A 27261-nucleotide genomic window follows, 5' to 3' on the forward strand; every position below is an offset into this window, starting at 1 on the left:
TTCGCTGGGCCAATGAGGGGGCGACGCCTGCAGCGACCAATCAGCGCCAGCCGAGGGGGCGGGCACGGCCGGAAGACGGTTTGCTTTGACTTGATCCGTCCACTCTGGAAGTGGGTCCGGGTTACCAACTGTCGGGCGACGGGAGGTGTGTCGTCGGGAACGTGCTCCCCGCCTGGCACTCTTCTTGAGCCAGAGGCGGCTCTTTACTAAAATGCCCAAGGAAACCCTGAGGCTTCCGCCGCCATCCTCTGCTCTTCGTCGGCCACGCACTGGACAACGGAGTTAAGGCGCTGGTTCGCCTAAAACTACATTTCCCAGAGGGCATCGCGAACAGCCTCCGCGCCCTATTTCCCGGAGTCCCCCGGGTGCCGGCTCTTCCGGTCGTTTAGGCGTTGGGGGCTGGAGACTTCGGGGCCAAGATGGCGACAGGAACAGGCAGTGAGTATCGACGTCGCTTTTCCTGGTTCACCTTTCTAGAGCCGAAAACTAGGCACCATTGTTTCTTGTCACAGGCGCGGGGTGTAGAAGCATTGATTTTCCTGAAAAACCCCGGGGTTTCCACAGCGCTAAGCCCGAGACAGTCACAGAGGCCACCTGCGAGCCTCGAATCTCAGGGAGGCCGCGGAGGGCAGATAGAAGTGGTTTAACGGTTACTTGTGTAGGGGGCGGAGCTCCTCGGGGTGAAAGGGAAAGTCTCGATAAACTCGGACGTGCAGGCAAAAACATGGGAGCCTTAGTAGCTGGTTCGTAGCCATCTTTTTCTGATGGACGTCTTCGAGGCCCACCCTCTCCTCGGAAGTAATTGGGAGCTTTTTCTATCACGGGGAATTGCGTCCCCGGGTATTTCTCCCTGGGATGGGAGGGGGTGCACGGCGGGGGCGGCCGTGCAAAGTAAATAACATTTTTTGCGGAGGGGGCGGGGCAGTGGGCGGGGCACCCGCGTGGAATCCTGGGAAGTGCGTGCATTTAAATTGGAGTCATGGATTCATTTTTTTTGTGTCTCCCAGTCGTTGCGCATCACGAATTGTTTTTGCTTTGTCCTGGTTTTCGGTCCCCACTGGCAGCTGCCCGGGGACTGTTCATTCCCTCGCGCGTTGCTGGGGTAAGGAGGTCGCTCCTACCTGTGCCGGGGATCGAACTGGGGCTACCGCGTCTGCGGGGCATGCTCACTAGCCATTTGAGCCACCTTTTCAGCCTTCAATAAACCTGTGAGCCGTGCACAGGGGTACTTTCTGCCCGGTGCTTGAAGGGTCATGTACTGCCAGAGATTTCACTGGCCACCTGCAGGCAGAAAAGCATGTGACCTCGCGCCCCGCCCCCCCTCCCCAATTCTGTTGACGTAACTCTCGGCCCTTTAAGACAAATTTTGGGTGGGTGACCTCCCACGTAGCGTTGGGATGGGGGGCTGGGGTTACTTCCTTGGACACAGCCTGAAGATTCAGTGCTTGGGCGCTTGGTGGGAATATATTTTATAAGTCTGGATGTCATGCCCAAGCCCCTGTTGTATCCTAGCACTGCCTGTGGCCTTTGCGCTCCAGGTGTGGTACAGAAACGGTGCTAAAGCACTGCTTCAGCCAATGCTGTCCAGTACCTCTGACTCCGGAAGTCATTTCCTTGTCCCTTAAAGTGTTCATAACCTGCCTTGGCATTCAATTTGGGGGAGGGGTTTGGCCAGCAGTGCTCAGGGACTATTTCTGCTTCTGTTCCCTGGGGTAACTTTTGGCAGTGCTAGGGGACCATTATATGGTGCCCGAATTTGGCATCACAAATGCTGGTTACATGCGGCTGGGATGTAGCCTCATGTAGAGCGATTGATTATTTATATGTTAATGTGTGTATTTATTTATTTATTTATTTTTGGCTTTTTGGGTCACTCTGGCGTTACTCAGGGGTTACTGCTGGCTCTGCACACAGGAATTACTCCTGGCAGTGCTTGGAGGAGCATATGGGATGCCGAGAATTGAACCTGGGTCAACCTTGTTCAAGGCAAAACGTCTTATCTGCTGTGCTGTTGCTCCAGCCCTTAATTTATCACTTGTACTCTTTCTCTGCTTTCCCCCTCCCCCCTTTTAAAAAATTAAATCATTGCTTTGAGAGAGTACTGTGTTTTTGGTGGACTGGAGCGATAGCACAGCGGTTAGGGTGTTTGCCTTGCATGCGGCTGACCTGGGTTTGATTCCTCTGCCCATCTTGGAGAGCCGGGAAAGCTCCAGAGAGTGTCTGGCCCACACAGCAGAGCCTGGCAGGCTACCGGTGGTGTATTCGATATGCCAAAAACAGTGACATGTCTCACAATGGGATGTTACTGGTGCCCACTTGAGCAAATCTATGAGCAATGGGATGATAGTGATACAGTGACAGTGATACTGTGTTTTTGGCAGGAGACTGGGGAGGTAGGTCAACGGGTTCATGCCTGCTGGAGGCTCAGTTCCATCCCTGGTATTTCGTAATCCTTCCCTCACCACCACCTCCACAGGAATTCTTGAGCACTCCTGGTGTGGTCCAAAACCAAATTAAAAAAACAAAACAAAACTTTTGCCAGATGTTCAGAGTAACTCATGCAATTAGAGAACCACCCGAGTGGTGCTGAAAATCAAGATTTGGTGATAGCGTTAATTTGTTCTTGAGGGGCCGGAGCGATAGCACAGCGGGTAGGGCGTTTGCCTTGCACGCGGCCGACCCGGGTTCGATCCCCGGCATCCCATATGGTCCCCCAAGCACTGCCAGGAGTAATTCCTGAGTGCAAAGCCAGGAGTAACCCCTGAGCATCGCTGGGTGTGACCCAAAAAGCAAAAAAAAAAAAATTTGTTCTTGAATTTCTTTTGTTTCTTTGGTTTGGTTTTTGTTTTTGGACCACACCTGGTGGTGCTCAAGGGTTATTCCTGACTCAGGGAGTCAGGGATAGTTTCGGGGGGTGGGGCTCAGGAAACAATCAGAATCATGTGCCAAAGATCTAACTAGGTTGGCCTCCTGCAAGTTAAGTGCCCTACCTGCTGTTTTGTTGCTCTGGCCCCTGTTTGGGGGCCACACGCAGCTGTGTTCCCAGCGTACTCCTGGCTCTGTGTTCAGGAATCATTCCTAGATGGGCACAGAAAACCACATGCAGTGCAGGGATTGAACCTAACTTGGCTGTGTACAAGGCCTTGCCAGCTATACTCTCTGGTCTCATGTACTTGCACTTTCATATGAGGGATTGAATCCATCTTTGTTGTTTTAAGGTCACACTCTATGGTGGTTAGGAACCACTCCTGACTTGGCGGTAGGGGGTTGCTCCTAGCAACTCATGTAGCTCTACGGATTATATGGAATCAGGTGTTAAATCAGTACCTCTGACAAGCAAAGCATGTATTAAAGCCTATTAAGCTCTTTCTCCAACCCTCAGTAGTTGCCTTTAAGCTTTCTCTCTTTTTCAGAACACAAGCTGCTGAGTACCGGCCCCACAGAACCATGGTCTATTCGAGAGAAACTGTGCTTAGCCTCTTCTGTGATGAGGAGTGGAGATCAAAATTGGTAAGTTATACAGGCTTCCTGGGTCTGTAACTCAGTGGACTTTTTTTATTACACAGGTGGATATTTAGAAACAACTTTATTTTAATGACGCAAAATTGTTTTTTGAAAGAAATTTAGAAGATGGGCCAAAGCAGTAGTAAAGTGGAGACTGTACTACTGCTCTGGCCTAAGCAATAGTTCAGTGGGTACATCTTAGGTTTCATCCCTGGCACCTCATCTGGTCCCTCAGAACCTCCAGGAGTGATCTCAGTGCAGAGCCAGGAGTAAACCTTAAGCACATCTGAGTGTGGCTCCAAATCCAAAACCAAAACAAAAACAAAAACACCCAAAACCAGCAAGCCAGTTAAACTCCTGGGTTCCATCTTTTATGTTGCAGTTTCCCAGCACTGCCAGAATCAAGCGTGAGTACTGGTGGGTGTTGCCCCAAATCCAAAAATAAATGAAGCAAGCAATTCTGATTTAGTTGAATAATTTTAAGGCTTCATTATATATGAAGTTGTTCCAATTTCTTCAGTATCTCCATGAGGTTGAATTACACCTTACCTTTTAGGATCACTCATAAAATTGAAGAAACAGAATTTTTTATTTGAAATTATAAATAGATCTCTTGAAACGTTTTTAATTAAAATGTGACAAAGGAAGTTATAAATAGGTTGGTAAGCAAGATTAAGGCTAAAGGTTTTTTTTGTTTGTTTTTTTTTTGTTTGTTTTTTTTTTTGTTTTGCTTTTTGGGTCACATCCAGAGATGCACAGGGGTTACTCCTGGCTCTGCACTCAGGAACCACTCCTGGCGGTGCTCACTATATGGGATGCTGGGATTCGAACCTGGGTCGGCCGCATGCAAGGCAAATGCCCTACCCGCTGTGCTATTGCTCCAGCCCCCTAAAGGTGTATATTCTTGACTAGAGAGAGCCAGAGCTCAGAGGGCTGGAGTGTATGTCTGGCATGGGGGGGGGAGGGGACCCTGAGTTCATCCCCTAGAACCACTACTGATCTCGCAACTCCCCAAGCATTGCTGGGTGGGTGTCATCCAAAAACACAAAGTGTTTGTATTTTGGTTTTGGGTCCATTCCTGGTGGTGCTCATGGCAGACTCTGCTCTGTGCTCGGGCCAGATGCAGTGCCAGGATTGAACTGGGGTGGCTCCGTGCAAGGACAGCATCTTACCCTGGTACTATATTTTTGGCCTCCATATTTTAATTCAGTGTATCTGCGTTAGCTGTTACCTTTGCTCAGACTGTGATCTTTGTTTAATAAGTGTAGAATCCAATTTTTTTAAGTCATTCTCTGTCAAGATAGATTTTCTTAGTTTTTTATTATATTTATAAAGCTTCATAGTAAAGTAGTATTGGTAGTACCAGAGTACCACAAAGTATGGGAATACTGCTACTATAGAGAGTACAGGAGATAGAACACTTCCTTTCATATGGTTGTAGCTGCAACACCTTAGTTCAAATCCCTGACACCACATACAGTCCCCTGAGCACTGCCAGGGTCATATCTTAGCATAGGACCAGGAATAGCCTCTGAGCATAGCAAGATGTGGCTCAAAAAACACATTTTGAAATTGCCTGCTTGTTTGTTTTTTTTTTTTTCTAGTTTGCTTCTTCCCTGCTCTCCTCACCTCCTCTTGGTAACTCCGGTTCTATAATCAAAAACCCAGAGTGAGGGGTTGGAGTGATAGCATAGCGGGTAAGGCGTTTGCCTTGCACACGGCCTATCCAGGTTCAGTTCCCAGCATCCCATATGTCCAGTACCACCAGGAGTAACTCCTGAGTGCAGGAGCCAGAAGTAACCCTGTGCATTGCCTGGGTGTGACCCAAAAAGCCAAAAAAATAAACCCAGAGTACTTTGTGGTTTGGTTTGGGCCACACCCAGTAGTGTTTAGGGCATACTCCTGCCTCTGCACTCGAGGATCACTCTAGGCAGTGCTTGTGGAACCATATAGAGTGCTGAGGATCGAAGCAGGCTGGCTGCTTGCATGGAAAATACCTACCTGCTGTACTGTCTCTCCAGCCCCCAAAGAGCTTTTTCCTTTTTTAAAATTTCATTTTTATAAAGTTGTATTCATGATGGCTTATTATATTCAGTATTCCAACACCAATCCTACCACCATTATTTCCGATTTTCCTAACTACCACCCAAGCCTGCTCCAATAGCAGGCCCTAAATAATTTATTTTATATTTATTGTTATGGATAATTCACTGAAAATGATCAAAAAAGATTTCCTTAGAAAAAGGTGTGTGAAGATTGTTGTATCTCACCATGGAGCCATTAGCCCTTGTGGAAAAGATTACTAACATGTTGTCACAGGTTGAGCCTTGGGTGTTACAATTTTCTTACTTAGAGTGGTTGCCTTCTACTTTACATTTCATCTAATGTGGTATGCTACTCCTGATGTATCAGTAATGTAGAGTTTGAGATATGCGGCCACGCACTTCGGAAATTCTAAAATTTTGAATGGTGATAATAGCTGGAATTAAATTTTTAACTGGATGGTGATTTTTGGGTTCTGGAAGTATCTCTACAGCTTGTTGATCTCTTTCAAGATTTATTTATGAGTCTCTGGATCATGGCCACGGCCCTGGTGTGACTACCAGGTTCCCAGAAGAACATGGGTGTGCGGGGGAGGTAGCCCATCCCCCAACTCTGTGAGTGCCTGGAGATTTCAGTCACAAAATCCGCAATTCTGAGTTTTTCAATATACTCATTCCTGCATGAGGCTTGTCCCGAGCTGTGGAGTCCAGCCATGAGCATGGTGGCATTTGGAGTGTGGAGGTTTGGCTGCTGGGGCTCTGTAATTTAGGCGGGTGGTGGGCTCACCTGCTACCCTCCGGGGTGCCCCAAATATGAGACTCAGCCTGGTTTGAGGAATGGTTTTTCAAGCCTGTGTTCTCTTTCACAACACATATTCTCTCTCTCTCTCTCTCTCTCTCTCTCTCTCTCTCTCTCTCTCTCTCTCTCTCTCTCTCTCTCCCACACACACACACACTTCTCTAAAATTTTTTCAATTAAAAAAAAAACTATTTTACTTCATTTAAAATAAGTACAAGCGCGGCTGGAGCAATAGCACAGCGGGTAGGGCGTTTGCCTTGCACGCGGCTGACCCGGGTTCAATTCCCAGCATCCCATATGGTCCCCTGAGCACCGCCAGGGGTGACTCCTGAGTGCAGAGCCAGGAGTAACCCCTGTGCATCGCCTGGTGTGACCCAAAAACCAAAAAAATAAAATAAGTACAAGTCGAGGGAGTTGTCATTAGATTCTAGTCATTCCTTTTGTTTTTGTTGTTGGGAACATTGAAGAGCTACTTCCCTCCACCTTCCGCCCCTTCTTGGGTCACACCTGGCAGTGCTGTCAGGAATTAGTTCTGGTGTTGCTTGGGGGATCATATGGGATACCGGGGCTTGAACCCAGGTCGACTGTGTGTAAGGCAAACACCCTACCCACTGTACTATTGCTCTGGCCTCTGAAGAGCTACTTTTAAAAATTGATAAAACTAGGGGGCGGGAGGAGAGAGAATCCAGCCGATAAGGTACTGCAGTCAATCTAGATTCTGTCCCCAGTACCCCAATTGATTCCCTGAGCACTGCCAGGTGTAGCCCCAAAACTAAAATTTTAAATAAAACTTTAATTGTAATGAAATTTGAAGAGGAAAAAGTGGTGTCTTATAAATATCTGGATTTGTCCAAAAACCAAGCATAATTGTACTAATGTAACCTAAAATCCAGTCTGAATTCTGGTCCAGTACATGGGAGAGTTAGGATGCATACATTCCTTCTGAAATTGAGAGAGACATTGTCACTGTATCACTATCATATTGTTGCTCGTCGATTTGCTCACGCGGCACCAATAACGTCTCCATTGTGAGACTTGTTACTGTTTTTGGCATATCGAATATGCCACGGGTAGCTTGTTAGGCTTTGCCGTGTGGTTGAGATACTCTCAGTAACTTGCCAGGCTCTCCGAGAGGGGCGAAGGAATCAAACCCTGGTCGCCCGCGTGCAAGGCAAACGCCCTACCCGCCGTGCTATTGCTCCAGCCCAAACAAAATATAGATAAAAATTCTTAACGTGTCAGAACATTAAATTATAAAATAAAACTATAATTTCAATTGTGGTCTATTTTTAAATACTTTTAAACTTTTGAACACCTACTCATGAACTTTTTTTTGTGAGTGAGGAAGTTGAATATTAGAGTTGAAAAGATAACGAGAGACACATAAACAGGTAATTAATCCTCATTCTTCATAAAATTAGACTATCAGATAAACGCTTTTTTTTTTTTAATTTTTTTTTTAATTTAATTTAATTTAATTTTATTTTTTTTTTTGAGGGTACAGTTACAGATTTATACACTTTTGTGCTTATACTTCCCTCATACAAAGTTTGGGAACCCATCCCTTCACCAGTGCCCTTTCTCCACCACCCGTAAACCCAGTGTCCCTCCCACCCTCCCCAATCCCATCTCCCCCCCACCCCACCCTGCCACTGTGGCAAGGCATTCCCTTCTGTTTTCTCTCTCTAATTAGCTGTTGTGGTTTGCAATAAAGGTGTTGAGTGGCCGCTGTGCTCAGTCTCTAGCCCTCATTCAGCCCGCAACTCCCTTCCCCCACATGGCCTTCGACTACAATGTAGTTGGTGATCGCTTCTCTGAGTTGACCTTTCCCCGGAACGTGAGGCCAGCCTCGAAGCCATGGAGTCAACCTCCTGGTACTTATTTCTACAGTTCTTGGGTGTTAGTCTCCCACTCTGTTATTCTATATACCATAGATGAGTGCAATCTTTCTATGTCTGTCTCTCTCTTTCTGACTCATTTCACTCAGCATGAAACTTTTCATGCCCATCCACTTGACTACAAAATTCTTGACCTCCTTTTTTCTAACAGCTGCATAGTATTCCATTGTATAGATGTACCAAAGTTTCCTCAACCAGTCATCCGTTCTGGGGCATTCGAGTTTTTTCCAGATTCTGGCTATTGTCAACAGTGCTGCGATGAACATACATGTGCAGATGATAAACGCTTTTCTTTCTCAATTTCAGCAAAAATTCTGTTAGGTCAAATATAAGACCACTGGGGTCTGGTTTCTATGTGCCCTAGCAGAATTTCCTTTTCCCCAGTGAAATCTTTACCTTTTTTGGCAACTAGTTGAAAACAGACCTCTCTTTTCCATCCATTTATTGCCCAGATGGTCCATGTAGAACAGGACTAATTGTATCCATATGTAGTGTCACAGTTTAGAGCTCTTACTAATTTTATCTACATCATGGCCCCCTGCCCCCATTTTGGTATCATTCATTTTGAATTTAACTTGTTGCATACTTGCTAATAAAATTCTACTTTATTGATCTGCTTTTTTTAGGTTGTTTTTTTTTTTTCTTTTTGGGTCACACCCAGCAATGCACAGGGGTCACTCCTGGCTCATGCACTCAGGAATCACCCCTGGCAGTGCTCAGGGGACCATATGGGATGCTGGGATTTGAACCCAGGTCGGCCGCGTGGAAGGCAAACGCCCTACCCGCTGTGCTATCACTCCAGCTCCTTTTTAGTATTTTTTAATGTTTATGGTTTATTGATCTATAGTTTTTTTCTTTTTTTGGTTCACTTTTTCTTTTAGTAGATAGAAGATACTTTTTGGGCCACACCCAGTGGTACTCAGGGACAACCCTCATCTAAGTGCTCAAGGATTGCCCCAGAGGTGTTGGTACCAAATCTGGATCTCCTAAGTGCAAAGCATGAATACTAGCCATTTGAGTTATCTCCTTCTCCCTGAGGCTTATGCTTTTTACATTTTAACATTCTTACAAAAATCTTAAGTATCACAAGAAGGAAGTTTTTGTTTTGTGTTTGTGCCATACCATCTGGTACACAGGGACTACTCTAGTCTCAGTGCTAAGGGTTGTTCCTGATGGTACTTAGGGGACTGTATTTGTGCTGGGGATTGAACCCTAGCCTTTGTGGGCAAAACACGCATTCTTAACCTGTTGAGGTGTCTCCAGCCTTCAAAAATTTTAAGTTGTGTTTACTTTCTGAGTTATTATTTTTCTGTTCACAAAGATATGCTGACTGCTAATTGAGTCTTCATGTCAGTCTATGATAAAAAAAAAAATGACAATATCGGGGTCTCAGAGTCCAGTGGGTAAAGTGCTTGCCTTGTATGTGTACGACCCAGTTTAGGTCCACAGCACCAATATGGTCCCCTGAGTACAGTAGTAGTATCATGGTTTGTTGATATGCTAGCTGAAAGCAAGTCTGACTTGCTGTCTTGGTAGACTGTCTTAGGGAAATGTGCAGCTGCCCTCATAGTTTCTGGAGCATTGATGATCTCTTAGTAACTTGTATTGTTTGAAGGTTGCAGACTGTTAACCCTCATCTTGGACTGAAGAGAATACAAGCAGGCAGGGTGCTTGTCTTAAATGCAGCTAACTTGGGTTCAATTCCCAGCACCTAGTAGAGGGTCACCTGAGCCCCACCAGGAGTGATTGCTGAGTTGTAACCCCCTTCCCACTGTACTGTTGCTCTGGCCCCTGGATAGAGAATTCTATGACATGTTTATTTCATTAAGGACTGTATACCCCCATTCTCTCCTATTATTTAATAGATTAGCTGTAAGACTTGTAGGCTTCACTTTGTATGTTTCGTTTTTGATCATGCTGCTTTCAGTATTCTGTCTCTTATCTGGAATCTTGTCATTCTTATATTCTGAGCATAAGGTGTCTTAGAGTTTGCCTTTTTTTTTTTTTTTTTTTTTTTTTTTTTTGAGTATTTTTGCTGGGATCCTTTGGACCTCTTAGATCTTGGTGGCTGTATTCCTTAACTCTTGAGAATTGGTTTTTGTTTGTTTGGGAGTTACATGGTGTGGTATTCAGGGCTTACCCGTGGCTGTGTACTCAGGGATCACTCCTGGCTGGGTTTAGGGGATCATACCTGGTGCCTGGGCTCAAACCTGGGTCAGCAATGTGCAAGGCAAGCACCCTATCTGCTGTACTACTTTCTAGCCCAACTCTAGAAAATTCTTATTAATGATTTCATTAACTATTGTTTCTTCATTGAATTTGCCTTTCTGTTCTTCAGGGACTCTGATAGTTTTTTGTTTTTTTTTTTCTTATTTTTTATTGAATCATTGTGAAAAGTTACAAAGCTTTTAGGCTTAAGTCTCAGTCATACAATGATCAAACACCCATCCCTTCACCCGTGCACATGTTCCACCACCAAGAACCCCAGTATACCTCCCATCCCACCTCCCTACCCCCCGCCTGTGTGGCTGATGATTTTCACTTTACTTTCTCTTTGATAGCATTCAATATTTCAACTCACTATTATTATTTGGAATTTTCTCTCAACAATCAGACCTGCCAAAGAGGCAGCATTTGATAATTTGTTTTCTGTTGCTGAGAATGAAGAGCATATGAGGTCGCGCAGTTCTGGTATTTTAGTAACCAAGTCCAGAGAAATTTCTGCCAGGAGTCGCATCATTGCAAGCTAGTACCTCTGTTTAGTGGGCCTTAAAAGATGGTGGTCGCCACGCCGCTGCCAGGGAAAGGAAAAGCCGAGAGAGAAAAACCTTTAACCTCTTGGAGCGGCGTGGGGCAGTAGCTTAGTTCACAGTCTAGAGACATTATTGCAAGAAGCTGCTAGTGCCGAAAGTAGTTAGTGGGGGTTTAGCAAGGAGGGCGGACCCAGATAGTTCTTACATTGTTTCTCTTGAGCTCATTCTTTAGTTCTCTGGTCTTTTGTTTTGTGTTTGTTTTGTTTTGTTTTTTCAGATTTCTCCACCTTTTTTTCCTGTATGTTTTCTCCATCTCATCTTGGAGCACATCAGTCTTTTCTTTAGCTGCTGTTATTCAGCTGCTCAGACTTCTATTGATTTTTTAAAAATAACACCTGCCATACTCTTAATTTCTGCTTGTACTTTTCTCATTTCTACTCTCATGTTTTCTTTTGCTTTACTGACTACCTGTGCCATAATTTCTTTGAACTCACATCCTAACAGTGGTATCGCTAAGGCTTAGGATTTACTAGCTGGTTGGTACTGGTAGAGCCTTCTATGTAGTTTGTTTTTACTCAGTAAACTCCTCATTGAACTCATTGGGCTTCTGTGCATTTTTCAAATTGGGTTTGCTGTGCTGCGGGTCAGTCTTAGTAGTTCGCCCTCTCTAGAACTCTGAAGAATTAGGCCAGGAATTGCTCTTTTCCTGCTCTGCCCATCTTCACACAGTGATAGCAAGAAGTATAACTGTGAACAGTTTGAAATTAGCATTGAGGAACAGTGAGTGTGGGCCTATTGAGGTGGTGGGGGTCAGATATGGAGGCTGGAATTAATCTCACCTGGTAGGGTGGCCAGCGAGTAGAGACCCAGGAACTAGATGTGGGTCCATTGTAATGGGGAGCAAAATCCAATCATTTAAAAATATAGTTGGTTTATTTTTTCATCCTGTCCCAATGTCGCCATCCTGTCACATAGTCTACTCACTTCCACATGGCACTCGTATTTTAAATTATTTAAATAATTGTGTAATTTTCTATATTTTAAGATATTTCAGTGGGGTTAAAGTAATAGCACGGTGGGTAGGGTGTTGGCCTTGCATTCGGCAAGCCGGGTTCGATTCCCAGCATCCCATACGATCCCCTGAGCACCTCCAGGAGTAATTCCTGATCTCAGCCAGGATTAACCACTGTGCATCACCTGGTTTGACCCAAAGGGGAAAAAAAAGACATTTCAACAATGTACTACTGCTACTGAGTTAGCTTTTCCAACTTTTTCCTCCACAGTCCTATAAAAGGGAATACAGAAAGACTTGGATTCTATCAAGAATGAAATATTTAAGATATTCCAGAATATTTCCCAAATGACAGTTTTTATATTCCAAAGTGGTACTCTAAACCTTTAATTTGAACTTTTTCTCTTTTTAAAATTTGGTCTATAATGAGGCTTTTTCCATTTTGTAGGGTGTCAGTTAGCCGAGCAATCAAACCCTTCGCAGAACCTGGCCGCCCTCCAGACTGGTTTTCTCAAAAAGTAAGTTCTCAAGAAAGTGCTCTTTGGTCAAAGTCTGTGAAGTCAGTTTTGAGATGTGAAGTCTGTTCCATTCCAGGCTTTGCTCTTTAGTCACAGCGCATTCATGCTTTGGAAGAGAGAGAAGAGAGGAAATTCTACTGTAAAGAGAATGTTTGGGTCCCCTTCACCTTTTCTTTTTCTTACTGTTCACAAGTCTTACATATGTATTTGTATTAATAGCTGTTCTTATCAGGGGAGCAGAACATGTAAGAGCGTTTCCTTTAGAGTTAGACACATGTAGGCTCGGTAGGACTCTGATCTAAAACCTTGGACCACAAGATCCAGAGGGGTAGCTCAAAGGGCTGCAGTACATGCAGGCATGCTAGGCTCCAGAGATCCCAGCACCCCTTGGCTGACAAGCAGTTGTGACCCTAGCACTGCTGGCTGTAGCCCCCAAACCAAAATGAATAAATTAAACTTGGGGCCACAAGGACCAGGGAGATAGGGCCTTAAGTTTTGTATCTGGCACCACATACAACCCCTCCTTCCAATTGTAAAGATACAGTTCAGAGTAATATTTGAAAAGCATTTATCATGGTGTCTGACATATGGTAAGGACCCGTAAATATGGTAAGTACTCCATACTGGACATTAGGTTCTTCTTATAATACATGAACTCCAAGCAAAGATTTTTGAACCTGATTTGATACAATTAATTTGTCTTAGAAACTCATTTTGGATACAGCTTTTTTTTTCCCCTAAACTGAAACATTGATAGGTCTTTCCTTTTATAATTTCTCTTTTATTTTCATATTTTTTCATAGCATTGTGCTTCCCAGTACTCAGAACTTCTAGAGACCACTGAAACCCCAAAGTGAGTACAATATAAGCGCTTAAGTTAAACCTTTGTAGTAGAAAGTATTAATACTGATTAAGTCTGGTTTATAGCTAATTTGTATTACTAGGTGATAAGAGTATAGCGGAAGTTATCTATGATTAGGTGGTAGAGAAGACTTGAAAGTGGGAATGGGAATAAAAAGCTCTCACATTCAGGTGTGTGGTTCTTATTTTCCACAGACGGAAACGAGGCGAAAAAGGAGAAGTGGTAGAAACTGTTGAAGATGTTATTGTCCGGAAACTGACTGCTGAACGAGTTGAAGAACTAAAGAAAGTGATAAAGGAAACCCAGGAAAAATACAGGTACTTGTCAGAAAGCATGTCAACAAAAGGAGTGACACAGGATAGTGGTCAGAGCTCAGAAGGCTGACACATGGCCTAGTGTGTGTGAGTCTCTGAATTTCACTCCAGAAACTCCTGGTCCCCAAGCACACTGCTCAGTGTAATTCTGAGCGGTTACCTACCTCTCCTCCTCAAACCAGCACCTCTGGTCCCAGCATTGTCTAATGTGAGCCCTATTTTTTAAAAAGGAAAAGAGAAAATCAAAAAAGCTATTTACCTACCTTTCTTTTTCCCTACAGACGACTGAAAAGAGATGCAGAATTAATTCAGGCTGGGCACATGGACAGTAGACTGGATGAACTTTGCAGTGACATTGCAATGTGGGTTATATTGTTCATTTATACTCCTCTCCCTTACACTCTTCCCTTGAGAAATGTGACTTAGTTACTTCATCACGTTCCCTTTAAAATTGAGAGATTGTTGTTGAAGAAAGTTGCAAGGTTGCATGTCACTTGGTGGGGTGGGGTGGCACTGAATCTTTTGGAAGGCAATATGAATGGACCATTTCAGTGAGAGAGCGCAACTTAGTTCCAGCTTATAAGTAGCTCTAGTTTGGGTAAACCCAACTAGTTTGGGTTAAGCAGTACGTTAAAATTTCTTATTTGGTTGGTAAATATCTCTGCTTAGGCTTTCAGAAAAAGCTAACTTAGTGGAAACTTTCCTTTGACTAGAACTCCTAATTCCCTTTATAGGAAAAAGAAATTGGAAGAAGAGGAAGCTGAAGTTAAGAGGAAGGCTACAGATGCTGCCTATCAGGGTAAGGTGAATCTAGTATCTTGGTATAGCAGTGCTCCATGCTGAAGAGAATTTAAAATTACTTGTAACCTGGAATCCACTGATTTCAGTATTTGAATTACTTGCTCTGCCTTCTCTTTTATTAGAATGAAAAAAATTATGTCCAGGAAGAAGCTTTTAGAAAATGAGCTATGGTCATATCTTATTAGTCCTTGTGTCCATGCAGAACACACAGACTTACTAAATAAAGACACTGAACAGGGTCTGGAGTGATAGCACAGCGGGTAGGGTGTTTGCCTTGCATGCAGCCAATCTGGGTTCGATTCCCAGCATCCCATATGGTCCCCCAGCACCACCAGGAGTAATTCCTGAGTGCGTGAGCCAGGAATAACCCCTGTGCTTTGCTGGGTGTGACCCAAAAAGAAAAAGGAAAAAAAGACACTGAACATAATTAAGGTTTCAGAAGTTAGTGGCATATAAAAACATTTAACTCCCAATACATGGAGAGCTTGAGCAGTTATTATCCTAGTGTCCTCTCTCCCCCTTCTCCCTCGCCTCTCCCCCTTCCCCCTCTCAAAAGCCCTCCAAAGAAAAATGCCTGGGGTTGTGGGGGATGGGACGGTGGCAGAGAGTACCATGGGTAGAGCATTGGCTTTACACATGGCTGTCCTGAGTTCAATCCCTAACATCCCATATAGTCTCCTGAGCACTGCCAGGAGTGATTTCTTAGTGCAGAGCCAGGAGTAACACCTGAGCATCACTGGGTATGGGTGTGGGCAATCCCCTGGACTGCTAATAAATAATAAAGTACCTGTCTTCTGGGCTGGAGACATAGTACAGCAGTAAAGGCACTAAAGGTAATCAGATACAGCCAGCCCAGGCTTGATTCCTGGCACTATGTGTGGTCCCTGAGCACCACCAGTTGTGGCACAAAATCTCTTTCCTCCCACCCCTTCCGTACTCCCATCCCAGAAGAAAAACCTCTCTCCTAGACTATTAGAGTTTGGGGGGCGGGAACAAGGGGACTTTATTTTTGTTTCGGGCACCTGGCATTTCTTAGGACATACTCCTGCAAGGGCTTGGGGGACCATGTGTCCATGTGTGTGGATACCAGGGATCAAACTTAAATTGGACGCATGTAGCAGAAGCATCCTACTCACTGTTAATATCTCTCCCACTCGAAAAATTTTCTATTTCTAACCCAAACTCATAATGCTTTTGAATCATACCATCCTTGGGTCTGGAGCAGTAGTGTAGCAGATTGGAGACTTGTTCGATCCCTAGCACCCAATGTGGTCCCCTACATGTCTCAGGAATGATCCCTGAACATTGAGCCAGGAGCAATCCCTGAGCATCTATGGGTGTGGCACAAAAAGTTGTAACATTCTTATTTGCCCTATATCATAATACCAGAGTATTGTCTGGTTTATTGAATCTTGAAGACTTTGTTTTATGTTCTAGCTCGTCAAGCAGTAAAAACACCCCCTCGAAGGTTACCCACTGTGATGGTTCGCTCACCTATAGATTCTGCCTCCCCAGGAGGTGATTATACACTTGGGGACTTGGCTACAACCACTATGGAAGAGACCACATCTGGGGTGAGTGTGTTTCCATACACATGAATTGATCAGCAAAGGGACAGCAAGCCCAGCAGAAAGCTGAATGATGAGGAAAGCACTTTGGCCTAGAGGCACTTCCTCTTTTGGTCTGAATGCTCAGGATTTAATTTCCATGTCTGTGTTCTAAGATAAGGATGGACCCCTAAAATAGGCTTTTGACATTTTGAGAGATTTAAGCAAGTATTTAGGTGTACTAGACTTATAAAATTCCTGATGAAGGAACAACTTTCTTATAAATACAATAATAGTGGGTAAGGAGTTTCTAAAAGGCTGGTTGAGTGGAATGGTGGGGTCATTGTGGGTTTGCGTGGGTGAAAGAAATAATTATGAATAACAGTATGGCTGAATAGAAGAGTAGAGGGCTTTAGGACAGTTCCTCTCAGCACTAATAAAGTAATAGTTAGACACACTAACCCACCCAGATTCTTAGGACCCTTCCAGAGTTTGAGAAGTCAGATAAAGGTTCTCTGTTGTCTCTTAGGTAACCCCTGGGACTTTGCCGAGTACCCCAGTCACCTCGTTTCCTGGGATTCCTGACACCCTTCCTCCAGGCTCTGCACCCTTAGAAGCCCCCATGACCCCAGTAACAGATGATTCACCCCAGAAAAAGATGCTTGGACAGAAAGCAACTCCACCCCCCTCCCCTCTGCTGTCAGAGCTCTTGAAGAAGGGCAGCCTCCTGCCTACTAGCCCCAGACTGGTATGGAGACTTCTGTGGGTGTTTGAGAGCTGTGGTGATTTAGTACTTGGAAGGGAGTACCTGGGACCTCAAATATGACATGGGAGAAACAAAATTCAAAAGAGAAAGAGATCTCCTAATGTTAATTTAAAACACAACAAAACAAAAAATACAGTATCCTTGGGTACCGAGGTATCTGAACCATAATTATTTTTGGTTCTCTTCTCTGAAGAACCCTTGTCAAATAAATTTTGAAATTAGCTTCCCTTGGGTCTGAAAATATTCTAATTAACTTTTAGTCTCATGAAGTTTGGTCAACTGCTGGAGCTTTTTTGGGAACTGGTAGCAAAGGAAAGCTTGAGTGTAGCCTTCACCTTTGTTCTTCCCTGGTAGGTCAATGAAAGTGAAATGGCTGTGGCTTCTGGTCACCTGAACAGTACAGGTGTCCTCCTAGAGGTAGGCGGGGTCCTTCCCATGATACATGGTGGGGAGATGCAGCAAACACCCAACACAGTTGCAGCCTCCCCTGCTGCCTCAGGTAAGTCACCCTTTTCCATGATCTACTTTATTTCCAAGATCTTGAATTTGGCATCGACTGCCTTTGGTCTAGCCATCGTTACTAAGCAGCTGTCAGCCCTACATTTAGAGTGCAGGCTTGGTGCTACTTGTAAAACCCCGTAGTAAAGCTAAATATATACAACTAGTAGTTTATAAAACCACGTAAAAACAAATTGTAAATCCGATCCATCTTCAGAATGCTGATATCATGACATAGACATTTATGAAAGGAATGGTGAATCTGATAGTAAAACTGCTTCTTTGGAACTCGGAGATCCCAGAAGGGTGCTAGAAATAACATTAGAGAATAGAGAAGTAAGAGTTGAAACTGGAGAATTGTATTTCACACTTTTTATAAGATTATAACCTTGGGGTATATTACATAACTGTTTTTTTCCTTTTTGGGGGTGGAGGGGCATGCCCAGCCGTGCTCCGTGCTTACTCCTGACTCCTGGCAAGACTGGGGGGACAACAATATGGAATACTGGAGCACAAACCCGGTCCTGCCGTGTGCAAGGCAAGCACCCGGCACACTCTATTATCACTCCAGCCCCCATAACTTTGGAGCTTCCATTAATTTTTTTGTTTATTAGTTGTAATACATATTTCACCAGCGAGTAGGGCATTTGCCTTGCATGCAGCCGACCCGGGTTCTATTCCTCCGTCCCTCTCGGAGAGCCTGATAAGCTACCGAGAGTATCCCGCCTGCATGGCAGAGCCTGGCAAGCTCCCCATGGCGTATTTGATATGCCAGAAACAGTAACAACAAATCTTACAGTGGAGACGTTACTGGTGCCCACTCGAGCAAATCGATGAATAACGGGACTGTAGTGCAGTGCTACAGTGCTGCATATTTCACATGGATCTAATAGGAATTAAATGAGGTAGAAAATGTAAAGTAAAAATAACCTTTACCCAAACAAGCGAACTTTAAATATTGAGATTTAGATGGTGTTGAATATGGGTGGTTTGTAGCATGCTTAACATATAAGCAGGATTTATTTGCACTACTTTGGGGTCAGGTTTTTGTTGCTGTAGTTACTGTTTAATTTCCTTTTGAGAAAAAGTACCACCCATTTTTCCCCCATAAATGTCATGTTTTAAAGTACTTTGGAACATTTCTAACTTCACAAAAGATTTTACAGTTGAGAATAACTTAAGTTTATAGGCTTATGCAACATAGGAGTTGCTTTCATCCTTTGTTGAGACTTGAAGATTTTCTTGTTTGAGTCTTAAAATGGCTATTGCTTCTTATTCATGTGCTTTCTTCTTACCTCATTTTGTGTACCTCTTTGTTAGGTGCTCCCACTCTTTCCCGGCTTTTAGAAGCTGGTCCTACACAGTTCACCACACCTCTTGCTTCCTTCACTACTGTTGCCAGTGAGCCTCCAGTTAAACTTGTGCCACCCCCTGTAGAGTCTGTGTCCCAGGCTACCATTGTCATGATGCCTGCGCTGCCAGCACCGTCCTCTGCTTCGGCTGTCTCCACTTCTGAGAGTGTAGCTCCAGGTGCGTCCCTGACCCACGCCCTGAGCAGCCACTAGGTCCCAGATTTCACTTTAAACTTCAGTTAGAGTTAGTTGGCCCAATAGCATCTTGGTGCTGTTGAGCTCCCAGTTCAAATGCTTCTATTCTCCATGGACGTGTGCCTGGTTTATTCTTAGAAAACCAAAGATTTGAGAAGTGGTGGGTGGACATCTTATGTTCTAAAGGGGAAAGGGCAAGTGTGCATATGAATGGGTTTAAGAATGTGTTTCTACCTTTCTAGATAAGCTGGGGAGAAAAATGCAAGCAGATAGAAGATAACTTTCAGACTTAAACATAGGCATTCTTAGGAATACTTGACATTTGTCTGCAGCCTTAGTATAATCTCTAGACTGTTATTTGACACCAAATAAATTTTCTTCTCCTGTTATGTAGTGAGTCAACCTGACACCTGTGTTCCCATGGAGGCTGTTGGGGATCCACATACTGTGACTGTTTCCATGGATAGCAGTGAAATTTCCATGATCATCAATTCTATCAAAGAAGAGTGTTTCCGATCGGGGGTAACAGAAGCCCCCGGAGGATCCAAGGCTCCCAGCATAGATGGGAAAGAAGATTTAGATCTGGCTGAGAAAATGGATATTGCTGTGTCTTACACAGGTGAAGAGCTGGACTTCGAGACTGTTGGAGACATCATTGCCATCATTGAGGACAAGGTAACTATTCAGAAAAACCCAAAAGAATTTCTCACAGGTCCTGAGTAGGCTTCTCTCCTCAGCCTCTCCTTGCTTCTCGTAGTAAGAATTACAAAAACAATTCTCCCACTTCTACCCATCTCCGTCTTTATAATCCCAGAGCACTTTGGTGCTAACATACTTGTCATCTCCCCAGCCATTACTATGTCACTATTTTGCACAGGACAGATGCCTGTCCATTGGTTGCTTCTACTACATGGAGAAGATGGAGAGAGAAGCACCTCATTTGGTGCTAACAGAATTGAGGGACTTGGGCTTCTTTTTGTGACTTCACTAGTGTATGTATTATGGGACAGGTAGATGATCATCCTGAAGTGCTGGATGTGGCAGCCGTAGAAGCAGCACTGTCCTTCTGTGAAGAGAACGATGATCCCCAGTCCCTGCCTGGCCCCTGGGAGCACTCTATCCAGCAGGAACGGGACAAACCAGTACCTCTCCCCACATCAGAGATGACAGTCAAGCAAGAAAGGTTGGACTTTGAAGAAACAGAAAACAAAGGAATCCACGAACTAGTTGACATCAGGGAGCCCAGTGTAGAGATCAAAATGGAACCTACAGAACAAGAGCAAGGAATTTCTGGAGCTGAACTAGCCGGAGTTGTTCCAACCACAAGTATGGAGCCTCCAGAACTCAGGAGTCAGGACTTGGATGAGGAGCCCAGAAATACTGCAACTGGAGAAATGGCCGAAGCAGATGTTTCTAGTGGGAAAGGCGATGAGATTCCGCTCGCAGCTGTGAAGACAGAGGTATTTAAGATCAGGGCTGGGAGGATGGAAGATTTATTCCTTATGTAAGACGTAATGGTGTAGGCTCTTTCCCTGCTTTATTCCTTCTTTCTGATATGTTTGTGACTAAAGTTAGGCAGTCCCTAAATTCTGGATACATACTTTGTCTAGTTATGTAACCATTAGAATATTATGTGAATGTAGAAAGACTTCTATGGTTTTATTATTAAAGAATAAAATGTATGCTATAGTGATATACCAGTATTTATTACAGTATTCTTTTTGATCTTCAGGCGTCCCCTGAAAGCATTTTGTCTTCATCACATGGTTCAAATCCCATTGAAGATTCATTAGAGACAGAAACTCAGCACAAGTTTGAAATGTCAGGTAAATAATCCGGCAAGCAAATATGTACTCTTAACTTGAAATCATATACTTGGTTTCTAAGGGATTGTGGGTTGTGGGCAAGTTGAGGAGCTAGTGTAGGTCAGCATGGAAAGGAGAGCTGCAGGGAATTGTTGTCCATAGGAAGGGGAAGGCTAAGGTGGAAAAATCTTCAGGTAGTCTTTCTCTCCTCTGCAGACTCATTGAAAGAAGAATCAGGGACTATTTTTGGAAGCCAGATAAAGGTATTTCAGACTTTTCTTTATTCCTCTTGCTGTGTGACTAGATTCCCTATAGTACCACCTTTTTAGTGAATTTTAGTACCCTGCATCTTTATTTTGAGATGAGACTGATTAAGGAGTTGCATGGGGAAAAGCTGCAGTGGACATTCAGTTTTAGTAGGAATACTATGGCAGCATGTACTTCCCATTTGAGAGTATTTATGGCTTTTATACAAAGCTTTTTTTACAATGTACAAAGAAGCTTTGATACACCCAGTGTGATAGAGTGAATTAGGGGTACCAGGACAGAGAGGACATCAGAAATGTGATTATTTATTACAGTATTCAGAGAAAATAATTTTTAGTCCTCTTTTTTAGAATGACATATGCACTAGTAACCAGTAGTCTTAAAGTAATGATGTGAGCTTGCTCCATCAGATGAGATGCAAAGTAAAAACTATTTTTGATAACTTTATACCCAGGGTCAGAGTTCCTCACAAGAGCAAGGGGAAAGAAGGAACGCCTCTTAGCTTAGTCTTAAGTAAGTAGCTTTTTTTTTTTCTTTCTTTTAAAAAAAGATCCTGGGTCTTACTCTTGTCCAGGTACTAAATTATTTTATTGGTTAGCTTCTATAAGTAGATGAGAGTCTAAGTGATAGAGGGCTCAGTTAGGAAGTAGTATGAGGCTGATTGCAAGAACTGATCTAACCCAAAATGTAGATTATGTTTAATAATAATTAGCTGGATAGCTTTGCTTGCATTTGTTAACTGAGCACACTGTGTCTAAGGATACCCCAGGTGAGGATGAGGAGGAAGATGGAGTCAGTGAAGCTGCCAGCCTCGAGGAACCGAAAGAAGAAGATCAAGGAGAAGGCTATTTGTCAGAAATGGATAATGAACCCCCTGTGAGCGAGAGTGACGACGGCTTTAGCATACACAATGCTACACTACAATCACATACTCTGGCAGACTCCATCCCCAGCAGCCCTGCTTCTTCACAGTTGTAAGTATCTGAAATTCTTTGAATTCAAAGCAGAGAACTTAGAAAGGTTCTTTCATGTATTTTTTTAAGTATCTTTTTCTGACCTAAAACATGCAGTTAACAAGAAAGAATTAGTTTCGTCGTTGTTGTTTTAATGCTTCGTGGGAATTTTTGCCTTTATTTTAGTTCTGTCTGTAGCGAAGATCAAGAAGCTATACAGGCACAGAAAATCTGGAAGAAAGCTATCATGCTTGTATGGAGAGCAGCAGCCAATCATAGGTGAGTAGACGTCACCAGTCCAGAACACTCCTGTTCATCCTTGTTGATGTCTAAGGAAGAGTCTTGGGTAGCCTTATGTGGGTCTTCAGTGTTAATTGGCTCTCAGAGCCTTCGGCTCCTTATAGCAAGTCCCAGGTTATATGTGCTTTTGGTCATAATTGTACCTTTTTTTGTACAGGTATGCCAATGTCTTCCTGCAGCCTGTTACAGATGACATAGCACCTGGTTACCACAGCATTGTGCAGAGGTAAAGCACGATCAGTTTAGTGTTCCGACTTGCCTGGATAATAAAGTGGCTAGATTGGGTAGATTTTGGCTTTAGACAAAAATAGCTTTTTCTGATGTGAGTAAGCGGGACTTAGTATTAAACTGATCAGTTCCATTTAACCGGATTGCCAGTGGTAGTCTAAAAGAATTTTTTACTTTCTAGGGTCAGGGAGATAGCTCAAAGGACTAGAGTACATACCTGACGTGCACAGGGCTCAGGGTTTGATTCCAGACAATTGTACAGCCTCCTGAGTGCTGCATTTTTTTAACTCTGGTTTTCCCCAACACCACTGTGGAGCCCCACCACCCCAAATAAACAACTTTCCTGCTTTTTTACTTTCTTGGTGCTTTTCTGTGGACAGGCTTTGTTTTTTCAGTTCTTATTTGAGATAGAGGTATTAGTATTGGAGTCTTGGCAGCTGATACCTAAGGGGTGTGGATGAAAAGGTCTTTATAGTAATTATATATTCAGTTGGCTCCTCCTCCCCCTCCAACTGCCATTTACTCCTGTTCTCTTTAGGCCTATGGATTTATCAACTATTAAGAAAAACATTGAAAATGGACTAATCCGCAGTACAGCTGAATTTCAGCGTGACATTATGCTGATGTTCCAGAATGCTGTAATGTATAATAGCTCAGACCATGATGTCTATCATATGGCAGTAGAGATGCAGCGAGATGTCTTGGAGCAGATCCAGGTATTTTGAAGATCCTTAATGTTTTAGCAAGGATGAAGTGGAAAAGCCTCAAGGGAGGAATTCATATTGATACTAGGAAGGGGTGCTGTGTATTTTACTTGGAATAACCATTAGGGACAAAAGATCATAGAATTTTTTCTTTGGGTTGGTGGGGGGGTCATGGGTTTTGGGCCACACCCAGTGGTGCTCAGTGCTACTCTCAGCTCAGTGCTCGGGGACCATTCAGTGCCAGGTATAAAACCTGGGCCTCCTGCATGCAGAGTATGTGCTCCAGCCCATTGAGAGCTCTCTCTGGTCCAGAAGTTTGTTCTTAACTGATTCATGTTGGTTTTCATATGTTGATTTTAGAGTTGTGAGATAATATTCTACCTTTTGTGGGCAGATAATTTCAGTTCCCTGAAACTTAAATAAAACTTTTATAAAATAGTATATATACATGTGTGTGTTTTTTTAAATTACGTTATGTACTGAGTAGTCAGTTAGCAAATAGTTAATAGTTGTTTTTCTTCCCTTTCTTCATCAATAATCTTCTAACCTGTAGTTACGTATAATCTGGTATCTTTTGGGATATTGAAAAAATATCTTCAAACTTGAAGAAATGTTGTCTGTCGTTGCAGATTTCAAGTTAATGATCTTTGCTTTGTCCAGTTTCATTCTTTCGCATTTGAACATTGAGATTTTGTTCCTATTGTATAATCTACATTATATCCAAGAAAAGTTAGGGCCACTGAACCTTTTCAAGTTCTGTAGAATGTACAGTAGAGTTTTAATTTCATATGAGCAGGCCAGGGAGATAAGTTGATGGATATAGTGCATGCTTTGCATGCCAGAGGCCTAAGCTCATCCCTGGCATTGCATGGTCCTCCAAGCACCAGCAGGAGCGAGCACTGAAATACAAATAGCAGCCTGAGTACTACTAGGTGTTTTCCCCAAAGCCCTTCCTCCCCCAAAATCTCATGCCAAACTTCTGCGTCAGGAAGTATTTGAATTCTGTTTACAGCAGGGTACTATACAAAGCTCTCTAAAAGTTAAATTTTCCGGGCCGGAGAGATAGTACAGGGGTGAGGCGCTGGCCTTGCAGCAGACCCCAGTTCCATCTCCGGCACTGCATATAGTTCTCCAAGCATCGCCAGTAGTGATCCCTGAGCACAGAGCCAGGAGTAAGCCCTGAGCACAGCCAGGTATGGCCCAATCTCCTTCGGCCCCACCTCCCTCCCTTACCCCCACCCTCCAAGTTAAATTTTCCCTGTTGGATCAAGTTTCTAGGGCCAACCCTATTTCTTCTCCCTACAGCAATTCCTGGCCACACAGTTGATTATGCAAACATCTGAGTCTGGGATAAGTGCTAAAAGTCTTCGAGGGAGAGATTCTACCCGCAAACAGGATGCTTCAGAGAAGGTGAGGAGACCAAGAAAGAGCGTATGTGTCAGTGCTAGAAGTCTGAAGCATCCATGGAATCTTACATTATTGCTTAGTGTTCCCAGGCTTCTAGATCCTAGTAGTGTACAGACATAGATCTTAGAATGGTAGTCATTTGCTCCCATCTGAACATAGAAGTCAAATGGGAGAAATTGTGAGTGAGTGAATTATTAATTACTCTGGGAGAGTGCTTGCAAGGTGGGGGAAATAGCTTCAAGCAATTGGGGACCATCAGTTCCTATTTGCAGCAGCATAATTGCCAAATTGCTTTTGGATCTCTTTTCTTCTTGTTTTCTTGAGTTTTAAAATTTTGTCTTTGTGTGTGGTGCTTGTCTCTGTCCTGAGGTTTGGGGTGCTTGTCGCTAAGAGTTTCCGTGGAACCTGATCAGTGTTTGTTTGTCCTCTAACAGGACAGTGTCCCCATGGGCTCTCCTGCCTTCCTTCTCTCTCTCTTTGTAAGTATTGAATGGCTGCAAGGGGTGGTGTTGCCACAGATTCTCAGCTCCTGCTGGGGGTGGGTGGCAGAAGGAAATCAGCATGCAGAGCCTGGCAATGTCTTGAACTTCTGTTTATGCAGGTCATTGAGTAAGAAACTCTCCTGCATTCCTGTTCTTTCTGCTTTTGTGTGCGTGTGGGGTTTGGTTAGGGAATATTTGTGAGATGACTGGGCTGAAATGAGGTATTCTTGGTAAGGTTCTAGGATATACCTGCTCAGTTTTGACTCCCATCTTTTGCCATTTATTATAAATACAAGATTGTTAAGATCAGTATCTACTGTAGCTTACTTTGAAAGTGTTCCTCATATTATATGCTTAGTGTACAGGTTTTTCCTCTTCTAATACTAAATTGCAAGAGTGATGCTTGGTACACAAATACTGAGTAAAACTTAAAGATCCCACTATCAGTGACTGTCTACAGTGGCACCTTAGAGTTAAGTTTAGTAAGACTTAGTAAAACTAATCAAAGGACTTGTATTCTTTTCCTTTATGAATTAAAGAAATCTCTCATTTTGTTGTTTATTATGAGGACTTGAGACATGATGTATATTGAAGGGGGCCATCAGGATAGAATAGTGATACTGGGGTCAGGGAGTTAGCTTTTAGGACTGGACATGCTTTGCATGTGGGAGCCTCAACCCTGGCACCATTTTGTCCCCTGAGCACCACTGGGTGTGTCCCTCTACCCACCAAAAAAAAAAAAGAAAACCCAATGATTGTATGCTCAGCAGAGTATTTGCCTGCCTCCTTGTTTTCTTCTCTGTGTGATAGAGCTAATAAAATGAGGTGCCTATCCAGCCTACCTCACGGGGATGTTTTGAGGATACAGTGAGTTTAAAAAAACGAAGTGGTTGGAAAAACGAAGTGTTACACACATGCAAGGCGTAATTTTTATTCTGACTGTTGCCTTAGAGGCAAGTTGTGTTCACAATTCTAACATTTGAAGAGGCCTTGCATATGAAAGATGAAAATGGCTGACCCAGCAGAAGTGATCACTAGTTCATCTTGCCTTTAGACCTCAGCCTGTGTCACAGACAGAACACTGTAATCTCCATTCTTTCTTATTGGCCTGCAACAGTGACTGGATCCCCAAGCAAGGCTGGCTGTTGCAAGGCTGGTTAATAGGATCTTTTATCTATTGAAGACAGCAAAGTAATGCAAGAGGAAGGAGCTCTGGGCTACAGGGAGAGAACAGCAGATGGAAAGACGCCTTCTGATTGTCCTGATCTCATGGAAAACAGCTGTCAGGAGGTGCTAGGGAACTAGTGCCAGGGTCAGTCTGAAGGAAAGGCCTTTCTTATAGGGACCTACAGCTGGACAGGTATGTTAGCCAAGAATCTCTTCATTGACCTTTCTCACTCTCCCACCTTTCTTTATTCTTCCCCCTCTTACACGTGGTTTGCGTCCTGGGTGGGATGACTAATGGTCATTCTCTGGGACCCTGGGTGAACTCCACTGACCCCTGTGGTGGGCAGGAGCAGATACTGTGTCCTGTATTTCCTCACAAATTGCTATCAGATAGTAGTCACTCTGTGGGAAAATAGACATGTCCCTCATTCCTTGGATTTTTCTGATGGTTCTTCCCCCCTCTCCCCTAAGAAACCAGATCCCCAATATTCTTGTTGCACATTTTCTCATCTCCTAAGCAACACACTCATGCACCCATTCTCTGTCTGCCTGTCATGTAGGATGGGGGAACCAGGGGGCGGCGCTGTGCCATTGAAGCGGATATGAAGATGAAAAAGTGAAGTCTCTGAGTACCCTCTTGGAGCTGAACCTGAAAGAGAAGCAAATAAGATGGAGCTTGGGCTTGTGGGCCCAGTTCCAGAAGTGGAAGTCACAGAAGAGAAGGAGCCTGGGCCATGTGATAAAGCTGGAAAGATCTCTCTCGGAGAGCTGGAGTTGCCTAATTGCCTGTTTTAGGGCAAAAATCATGGACTCTGTTAATGTCCTAATACGTAGCTAGCAGATTGTAGCTAGTTTGTACTGTCATGTGAAGTGTACAGACTTTTTAAGGGGGGGGGGGGGAACCTGTGAAATGAGTGTACACAATAAACTGAAAGAAAAAAACTAGCTTCTTGTGTGTTTTTTATGCGTGTGAGACTAAAAAGTTTGTCATTCATCTGTATAATTGTTTCATCATTTACGCGAATATGAAAGTGGTTTTCTAATACAAACTTATTACAACTCGAGGTAAGGTTGGATTCGTACTGTT

At 43.6% G+C, this 27261-nt stretch overlaps 1 protein-coding gene across 3 annotated transcripts; it reads left to right on the forward strand.

Moving 5' to 3' along the window:
* Positions 1 to 138: 138 nt before the first annotated feature.
* On the forward strand, positions 139 to 27088 carry BRD8 (bromodomain containing 8). Of its 3 annotated transcripts, XM_004609893.2 has the most exons (22): positions 143 to 438; positions 3414 to 3510; positions 12457 to 12526; positions 13330 to 13379; positions 13583 to 13705; positions 13984 to 14064; positions 14437 to 14501; positions 15941 to 16077; positions 16580 to 16798; positions 17171 to 17315; positions 18635 to 18844; positions 19256 to 19536; positions 19872 to 20321; positions 20594 to 20687; positions 20883 to 20929; positions 21693 to 21907; positions 22073 to 22165; positions 22344 to 22412; positions 22953 to 23130; positions 24424 to 24528; positions 24960 to 25004; positions 26735 to 27088. In XM_004609893.2, exons 1-22 carry the CDS (start codon positions 420 to 422, stop codon positions 26792 to 26794), a joined length of 2853 nt encoding a protein of 950 aa, XP_004609950.1. In that variant the 5' UTR covers positions 143 to 419; the 3' UTR covers positions 26795 to 27088. The 3 variants fall into 3 exon arrangements, 2 of the variants coding, with proteins under 2 accessions (XP_004609950.1, XP_004609951.1); XR_008630728.1 differs by lacking the exons at positions 24960 to 25004; positions 26735 to 27088 and adding an exon at positions 24131 to 24311 and having other exon boundaries at positions 139 to 438; XM_004609894.2 differs by lacking the exon at positions 16580 to 16798 and having other exon boundaries at positions 144 to 438.
* The last annotated feature ends 173 nt before the right edge of the window (positions 27089 to 27261 follow it).

This window comes from Sorex araneus, chromosome 6, assembly GCF_027595985.1.
Source record: "Sorex araneus isolate mSorAra2 chromosome 6, mSorAra2.pri, whole genome shotgun sequence".
Taxonomy (NCBI): domain Eukaryota; kingdom Metazoa; phylum Chordata; class Mammalia; order Eulipotyphla; family Soricidae; genus Sorex; species Sorex araneus.